The sequence below is a fragment of the Pseudorca crassidens genome, chromosome 9, assembly GCF_039906515.1.
Source record: "Pseudorca crassidens isolate mPseCra1 chromosome 9, mPseCra1.hap1, whole genome shotgun sequence".
Lineage (NCBI taxonomy): Eukaryota > Metazoa > Chordata > Mammalia > Artiodactyla > Delphinidae > Pseudorca > Pseudorca crassidens.
The window spans coordinates 6,443,173-6,452,240 of record NC_090304.1 but is presented as its reverse complement, the minus strand read 5'-3'; the positions used below and the strand labels follow the sequence as shown (position 1 = coordinate 6,452,240).

Sequence of the window (9,068 nt, the reverse complement as noted above, 5' to 3'; positions counted from 1 at the left end):
AAATAACTATTAGCCTAGAATTCTACACCCAGCAAAAAAATAACTTAAAAGGGTAAAACACTAGCCAAGATAGGACAACAGCACAAAATAAAGGAGTAGAAATATATCCAAGAACGTTAATTACAATAGATAAAAATGACTAAATACTGGGACTTCCCTGGCTGGCAGTTCAATGGTTAAGACTGTGCTTCCACTGCAAGGGGCACAGGTTTGATCCCTGGTCAGGGAACTAAGAGCTCACATGCTGTGTGGCGTGGCCAAAAAGAATGGACTGTACTTCAGTTATTAGAAGACAAAGATTTAAACAATCCGTCTACAGGCCATTCTTAAGAGGCAGAGAATGAAAGTAAAAGAATCAAAACTCAACATACTTGGAATAGAAGGGAACTTTCTCAGCCTAATAAAAGTCATCTATTAAATAAAAAAACACAGCAAACATATTTTATGGTGAAATATTGAAATCATTCCCTCTATTGTGAGAAACAAGTCAAGGGTAGCCACCCTTTCTTCCACCCAGACAGAGGCAAGAAAAATAAGAGATAGTTCCCCGGTGGTCTAGTGGTTAGGATCCTGGGCTTTCACTGCCACGGCCTGGGTTCAATCCCTAGTCGGGGAACTGAGATCCTGTAAGCCGCGTGGCACAGCCAAAAAAAAAAATTAAAAATAAGAGATATAAAAATTGAAAAGGAAGAACAAAACTATTTTTCATAGATATGATTATAAATACAGAAAACCCAGAAGAATTTTCAAGGAAATAAATAAGTTTTAGATTTGCTGGACATAAAATTATTTTCATAAACTATGAATGATAGCATCACGATATCAAATACATAAGAATAAATCTAACCCAAAAAGGCATGATCTTTATGAGAAAACATACATAACTTTATTGAAAACATTACATGGAGAGATACACCATGTTCACGAACTGGAAAATTCAATTTCATGTGGATGTTGATTTTCCCCAAACTGATCTATAGATTCAGTTGGGTTCCAGTCACAATTTCAAGGGGGGGGTTTATTGGTGGAACTTGACAAGCTGATTCTAAAATTTATATGGAAGAGCAAGGGCCAAGTAGATCTTAGGAGATCATACACAGGGGCATATAAAATGATCAGTGGGACAAGAGAGAAAAATAAATTGTGGTATATTCAATGGATCACTATACAGCAAGGAAAAGGAGTGCTCTACAGCCACACACGTTAATTTGGATAAATCTTAGAAATATTGAAGGAAAAAGCAAATCACAGAAGAATAAACATGGCGTGGCTCCGTTTATATAAAATTCAAAAACATGCAAAACCAGTACAAACATAGCTAATAAAATCACAGGGCAAAGCAAGGGGACGATGAAGACAGCACAGTGTTTCCTCTACCAGGGAGGGGCACAGCAGGGACCTCAAAGGAAATAGTATCCATTTCTTAAATGGGGGTGGGGAGGGTGTTGTTTCTATTTTATAAATATTTCCTTATCTTTTCACTATAAAAAAAAAACAACAAGAAAAGATATTCTGGAGGGTGAGGGGTAAAGCAGTAGAGGAAACAGAAGTCTTCCAATGCTTATGTACGGCACAAAGTGACAGGTACACCAAGTTCCTAACAGAGTTAAAAAATAGTAATAGAGCATGCTGTTTAGAAAAACAAAGAAGTCTTAGCAGCTCAAACCTTTGTGGGCATGGGCGGGGCCTGTCAGAAGGGTGGGCTTCTCTGCGGGTTCTTGGAAGGCAAGCCTGCCATGTCACTGAAGGACTGACTACCCCCCTCCCCCAGCAGCACTTGTAGGTTTTCACTTAACTCCATTTTTGGTCCAGTCCCTCACCCCCACCCTCCCCAGGGCCCCCCGAGATGCAAAGCTTCTTCGAAAAGCCCCCACCTCCACCCCAGTGGGGTAGCGAGGGGTCAGGTGGGTCCTGGGGGGCAGGGCAACCTAGCTGCTTCTCATAGAGACCTTGAATCAGTCCCGGCCCTTCTGTCAGCCCCAAACCTTGCCTTCCACGGTGAACCTCTCCAGGGCTCCTGGGGGTAATCGGGCTGCCTCTTGGCCCCTCCAAGAAGGGAACGCTTAATTTCAACTTCTAATTCTCTAAGAGAGTAAATGAGCCTCTATCCACTTTCCATCTTTCAGAATGTTGTCAGGCTCTTTGGTCTAGTGCTGTCTCCCTCCTATTTTCTTTGTCTTTGTAAATTTACATCATTTTTAATTTCTTTACTATCATTTTAGATTTTAAGAGGAAACAAACTCACATGTTTAAACCTGCCACATTTAACTGGAAATGTCTATTTACTATATTTAAATAGAAGTGTTTAACAAGTAGCTCCTGAAGCGTCCAGAGAGGAGGAGCTTAGCAGTCTCAGCACCACCCAGCCAGCACAGATGCTTGAACAGCCCCACCTGATCTCTCTGCCTTGATTTTTTCGGCTGTTCAAGGGTGAAGGAGAAAGCACAAAGGTCTGGGTTCAAATCTGGACTCCTCCATTTACTACCACGTGATCTTATCACATCAACTCTCAGAGCTTTATCACCCACAAAATTGCTGCCCATTGCACCAGGTTAGCTGGAGAGAAGTTCACTGAAATTGTTGCTGTGAAATGTTCCTAACTATAAAGCACTGAACCTGGGGAAGAATTCTGGATTCTCATACCCTGGAACACTACATTCTGCCGTAAGCTGCTGGCCACCGCCCCCCCCCCCCCCCCCCCCCCCCCCCCCCCCCCCGCCCCAAGGCCGCAGGAGGCAGAGCCCTGGCTGCTCACACCCTCAGGCATTCTGTGGTTCCCAGGCCTGCCAATCAGAGGAACCAAAAACAGCAACCCTGGAAACAGTGAAGGTCCAGAAACCCACAGAGACGGAGGGAGTCCGAGAACCAAGTGGGCACTTTATTAACCTGGCAAAGGGGCAGCTGGGCAGGCCGAGCAGCCCCCTGCCAGACCCTTCGCTGTACTCAGGGGCCACTGATAGAGGCAGAGCCGCAGGGCCCAAGCCCTGGACACTAGGAGTCCAAGCTGGGCAAGGGCAAGGCTAAGGGCGGGGCTGGAGTTGCCGAAAGCAGGCATCAAGTACCAGCGTACCAGCCTGCCGCCCCTTCTGAGGCTGGGGGTGGGCCTGAAATGAGTTATCTGAGTCCCCTCTCCTGTTCCCCACTCCTTGTACAGCTCAGGCTCTTCCTGGAGTCAGGAAGCCATGAGTCCCACATCAGCTGTGGTCTGGAACGTGATGCCGTCCCCCGGCAACGGGGAGGCCAGGAAGGGCCAGAGCCAGACAAGGACCCAGCGGGGCCCCAGGGCCGCCTGCAGGTTGTGGGAGAGGCCCAGGTCGTAAGAGCGCTGGCCCCGAGCCCACTCCCACGTGGTCTGGCCCCTCAGCAGCAACATCCCATGGAAGAGCAGTCCAGCCCCGCACAACAGTGCACCCGCCACACACGTGTCAGTCACGAAGGCCAGCGCGAACTGCGCCAGAGACACTCTGCCTGCAAGGAGAGAGCAGAGAGGGTCAAGGAGAAGCAGCAGGCCCCAGCCGTCCCAGAGCCCAGCTTCTGCCCTCCTCCCGTCCCCTACTCCACCATGAAGCAGGGCGCATTCCTCCACTCAGCAAACACTGAGTTGTTGCTCCCTGGTCAACCCATGCCGGCTGATGGGAACACACTAGTGAAACGGGCAGACACAGCCCCCTGCCCTAGATGCGACTTTCACTCATGCATCACAAACTTGTGAGCACCTCCTATGAATACCAGGATGAATGGCAGGTAGCATGTCCGACCTGAGGGAGCTCACAGACATTCAAGAGATCATGTCTCAGTTACTTAATTACAGCTGTGATGTGTGTGACAATGCAAAAGTACAGCATCTTGCATCATCTTGACCCACAGAAGGTAGTAAATATCAGGTGAACTAATGAACTACAAGATGCCATGAAATGTGATGTCAAGCGAGAGAAGGCAGACACAAAAGGTTATGTATCGTATGGTGCCGTTTATATGAAATGTCCCAAACAGACAAATCCATAGAGACAGAAGATTAGTGGTTGCCAGGGGCTGGGGGCACTGGGGGGAAATAGGGAGTGACTGCTTAACGGGTACTGGGGGCGATGAAAAGGGTCTGGAATTAGACGGTGGTGATGGCTGCACAACACTGCGAATATACTAAACGCAGCTGAACTGTGCACTTGAAAATGGTTAAAATTATGAGTTTCATATTATGTGAATGTTTTTCCAATAAAAAAAGAGAGCCTACTGGTGGGGAGATGACATGGAAACTTATTAAGAGGCTCAGGGAAATAAACTTCATCTATTTTGACGGGGATATTTTGGGTGATGCCTGAAGGTTAAGGAGGTATTTGCTAAGTGAAGAGGGGAGAACACATTCTGTGTGAAGGTCCTGAGGCAGGATGGAGAGGTGCCTGCGAGACAAGTGAGTGGACAGTTCTGGAAGCTCAGGAGAGAAGCCCAGGCTGGATACGTAGATTTGTGAGCGGTTGGTACCCGGGCGGTTCCGAGACCCGACAGAGTGTGTAGGGAGATGAGAATGGCGTCTCGACCTCAGCCCGGAAACCAGGTCCTTAGGGATCAGATATAGGGAAACCAGGAAGGAAGGAGGAAACCCCAAAGTACAAGCCGTCGGGGACGTCAAGCGTAGAGCCCTTTAAGGAGGCTGAAGGCCAGCAGTTTTATGAGGCTGAAAGGTCTCATAAGCAAGAAAAGAACACAGAAGGGTCCTCCGGGTTTTGTGGAGACAGAGGCCTGGGGACTGTGGCAGTCTCGGAGGACGGGTGGGGGCAGAAGCCAGTTTGGAGCAGGTGGAGGAATGGGTGGGAGGCAAGGAAAAGCAGCCTATAGCCCAGGCAAGTCCTTTGACTTGGCTGCTGATGGAAGAGCCCGAAGGCATGAGCTGGAAGAGGAGGACGTGGGGTGAAGAGAGGCTTTGTACCAGCTGGGAAAACCCAAAGGAAGCCAGTGGAGGGAGCCTGGAGTGGCAGGAGGAGAAGCGACCCACGGTGTGAGGGCTCCCAGCAGGGAGGAGGGGTCGGGCACCAGGAGAAGGCGGGGCAGTGAGCTTCTGCCTCCAGGACGGGACAGCCAATTCTGGACGTGCCATCTGATGACTAATTTCCTCTGTGATGTATTTTCAGGAGAGGTTGGGGCTTGGAGGACAGGAAAGTGGGAAGATTTGAGCTGCAGCCATTAGGGGAGGAAGCTTATGAGAAACCAGGGCAGCCAGGCACCGCTGAGGGCCTGTTGAGGTCAGCAGCCATGAACGTGACATGACACCGACTGCCACATAGTACCAGGCATCTCTGGCAGCTCTCTGCAGCCAAGGGCAGACACAGAGAAGCCAGGAAGGCACAGCGGAAGGAAGACGGAGCAAAAAGTCTTGAGATGAGATGCTGCGGAAGGCTGGTGGAAATGAGGGCCCTACGCTGGACCTGGGGTGGTGAAGGGGGAAGGTGCTGATGGACAGAAAGGTGAGGGCCAGGAGCTCCGGAGGGGGGTCGCGGAGCACAGAATGAGAGATAGATAGGAGAGGCGGTGGGGGCAGAGAGAGGGGTGACATGGGGTGCTCTGGGAGGTGACACGACTGGGGTGGGGATGTGGGAGTAGGGGAAGGGAGGAGGGGAGGAGAAGGTCAAGAAGCTGAGCGACTGGGGCCATTCACCCACGCTTTCAGATGCCTTCAGCAAGGCCCAGGGCTGAGAGGGAGACGAGGGGCCGGAGCCCAAGTCTTCGGTGACTGCGGGGAGCGAGTGGGAGATTGTGGATGACCGGGGGTTGGGAGCGTGCAGACAGGAGCAGCTGGAGGGCTTGAGTCTCAGTGGAGGCAGGGGGGTCATGAGGAGGGCAGAGCGCTGCTCAGGAAGCCAGTGTGGGCACAGGAAAACCCTGACAGCCCCACTGGGCCTCCAAAGACGCCCCCTGGGCTGCAGGGAGGGGGTCCTGGGGACAGAGCCGGGCTTGGATAGGATGAGACAGAGCCACTATTCAGAGTTGTCAGGGAGTTTAGTAATTGCAGGACAAGGTTACAGAGAGGACCGTGGACAGGTCAGGAGGAAGGAGTCAGGGAAAAGCAAGCCCGAAGTGTTTTGGGGGGCAGAGAACAAAGTATAAAAAACCAGTGGGGGGCTTCCCTGGTGGCGCAGTGGTTGAGAATCTGCCTGCTAATGCAGGGGACATGGGTTCGAGCCCTGGTCTGGGAGGATCCCACATGCCGTGGAGCAACTAGGCCCATGAGCCACAACTACTGAGCCTGCGCGTCTGGAGCCTGTGCTCCGCAACAAGAGAGGCCGCGATAGTGAAAGGCCCGCGCACCGCGATGAAGAGTGGCCCTCGCTCGCCGCAACTAGAGAAAGCCCTCGCACAGAAACGAAGACCCAACACAGCAAAAATAAAATAAATAAATTAATAAACTCCTACCCCCAACATCTTCAAAAATATAATAATAATTATTATTATGTTTAAAAAAAAAAAACAGTGGGGTTTCTACCTTGGGTGGTGTCAGAAGAAAGTGTCAACCAGAACACAGCCTCTCAATCAGTCTCCTGATTCAAAACATCCCCTCCCCACTTCCCAAGACTGGCCCTTCCCCTGCCTGTAACTTTCACTGGCTCCCCACTGCCCAGTCAAGTAAGGACCAACTCCTCACACTCCATTCAAGGCCCTCCACCATCCAGTCCTCACTTACTGCCCTAGCCTTAATTCTCACAATTCCCACCAAATGCCTTCACTACTCCGTGCCCAACCTCCAAGCCTTTGTTCACACTGCTCCCCTAGCTCCGAATGCCCCTCACTTAGAATGCTCTCTCACCGTCCCATCCCCCTCTAGGTGAAATCCCACTAGTCTTTCCTCCCCTGAGTCTCTCAGCCAGAACTCTGTACCTATGCTGAGGCCCTGTATTTTACCAGACGGCACACGCAAGTGAATACCAGGCTCCCTTCACCTCCCGTAATTGACGTGGGGACTAGGTCCCCAGGGCGCTGCCTGGAGAACCAGGCGGAAATCCCATCGCCTACCGGAATGGGCCTCTGCCTCTCTGTGGAGGCCTCCCCGGCCCCCCACCTGTGAGCAGCATGAGCCAGGGCAGCAGGAGGAGGGCGGCGGTGTGGAGGGGTGTGTGGGCTCGCAGCAGGGCTGACAGGGCAGGGCCCAGCAGCACAGAGACGTGCAGCAGGACGCCTGCGGCGTGAAGCAGCAGACACAGGAAGGGCCGGTAGTTGTGGAAGCCCACGCAGCGGCCCAGCAGGCGGCAGTGATGGTCCCGGCGAAGGATGCAGATGCGGCAGGCAGAGCAATGCCCGCTGCGCGGTGGCACCTGGCTTTGGCACTGGTAGCAGTAACTGCAGGGAAGGAACCACAGGGTCAGTTCCCCCAGCAGCTCTGAGTGCCCCATTTCATGCCCGGTCAGCCCCTGAGCCCATCCTGGGGAAGCAGGCACAGCCCCTGCCCTCTCTAAGCTTCAGGTTCTTCACAGGTAAATGCAGGCTAAACACCACTTCCCAGGCCCTGCCATTCCTGGCACAGCAGGTCTGAGGGCTCTTCCAGCTCTGAGAGCCCCAGTACTGAGGCCTTTCTCTGGTCTCTAACATCTGGAAGCAAACTTCTCCTGTCCTCCACTGTTACCACCTCCGTCCAAGTCACCATGAGCTCCCCCCTGGATTATTGCAACAGCCTCTTGCCTGGCTTCCCTGACTCCACCTTTGTCCCAACTGGTGTAGTCTCACCCCAGCAGCCAGACTGATCCTTTTAAAATCTAAGTCAGGGGAACTCCCTGGAGGTCCAGTGCTTAGGACTCCGCGCTTTCACTGCCGAGGGCCCGGGTTCGATCCCTGGCACGGCCAAGAAAAAAATAAATCAAGTAAATAAAATCTAAGTCATGTCCCTCCTCTGCTCAAAACCCTCCAATGGCTCTCCGTTTCACTTGTAAAAAGCAAAGTCTTCGAGGTCTTAACAAGGTCTTTATGTCTCTGACTTCTCCCCCCTCACTCCACTTTGGCCACACTTGCTGTTCCTGGAACATGCTGGGCAAACAAATGCCTCAGAGTCTTTGCATCATCTGTTCCCTCTGCCTGGAACGTTCTTCCCCCAGATGACTGTGGCTAACTCTCCCCCCTCCAAGTCTTTGCTCAAATGCCACCTTCTCAATGAGGCCTACCTTGACCACCCTATTTCAAACTGCAATTTGAGTCTCCTTTATCCTGCTCTTTCTGTTTCCTTACCACCAACACCTTCTAACATTCTACATTATTTTCTGATTTATTACGCCTAAAGTTTATCATCTGCCCCCTCCCTGAAATCAGGAATATGTTTTATTGTACCTCCAGTGCCTGGAATAGTACCTTGCACGTAGTAGGTACTCAAATATTTGTAAGTGGATGAATGATACTCCTTCTGCCGTCTGGTTCAAGCGGATCTTACTGTAAACTGGTTCTAACATCTTCAGGTCCTGAGGCCCTCCCCCTGCCCAAAGCTCCCGCTTCTCCCCCCGCCAGATCCCGTGCCCCACTCACGCCCAGCCCTGGCCCAGACCACGGCCGGCCAGCATCACACCCCGGATGCTGGGGTCCGAGCGCAGGAAGAGCCCCACGTTGCCCAGTAGATTGAGCAGCTGAAAGGTTGCCAGCGCAAGCTGCAAGGTCCGGGCCAAGGGTCCCAGTGGGGGCGGCCCGGGACCCAGTACCAGCACGTAGGCCAGCTCCAGGCCCACGGCCGCGGCCCACAGCGCGGTGAGCACAAGAGGAAGCCGCGCGGACGCCGCCTCCGCGCTCCCCACAGCCCTGGGCTGCCCCATGGCCTGGACCCGCTAGCGGTCGGATCCCGGGTACCCCTCCGCTTCCGTATTGGGGCGGGGAGAGTGGCAAACGGATGTCTGCTACGACCAATAGGAGCTCTGAAGGGGGTGAGCGAGCGTTGAGGTTCACGGGGAGGGCCCGCAGATACGGAGATGTGATTGAACGGCCGAACGAGCCAAAGAGATGCTTGGAATCTCGTTGGCGCTAGAGCCGGTAGGGCAGCGCGGTTACAGCCCACCCGCGCAGGCCCCGCCCCTCCCGCAGACGCTCCTCACGCTGGTCCCGCTGGC

The 9,068-nt window shown here is 52.5% G+C and overlaps 1 protein-coding gene across 1 annotated transcript; it reads right to left on the bottom strand.

Moving 5' to 3' along the window:
• Positions 1-2,857: 2,857 nt before the first annotated feature.
• Positions 2,858-8,849, bottom strand: ZDHHC24 (zinc finger DHHC-type containing 24). Its single transcript, XM_067748231.1, has 3 exons — positions 8,497-8,849; positions 7,049-7,326; positions 2,858-3,468 (listed from the first exon to the last, which is right to left on the bottom strand). Exons 1-3 carry the CDS (start codon positions 8,775-8,777, stop codon positions 3,173-3,175), a joined length of 855 nt encoding a protein of 284 aa, XP_067604332.1. The 5' UTR covers positions 8,778-8,849; the 3' UTR covers positions 2,858-3,172.
• Between the last annotated feature and the right edge of the window lie 219 nt (positions 8,850-9,068).

Bases quoted from the DNA above. Each gene is read 5' to 3' on its own strand.
- ZDHHC24 (XM_067748231.1), bottom strand. From the start codon at position 8,777: ATGGGGCAGCCCAGGGCTGTGGGGAGCGCGGAGGCGGCGTCCGCGCGG. The intron at 7,327-8,496 runs GTGAGTGGGGCA...CCTTCCCTGCAG, and splicing joins GGTCTGGGCCAGGGCTGGGC to TTACTGCTACCAGTGCCAAA. The intron at 3,469-7,048 runs GTGGGGGGCCGG...CTCTCCTTGCAG, and splicing joins CTGGCTCATGCTGCTCACAG to GCAGAGTGTCTCTGGCGCAG.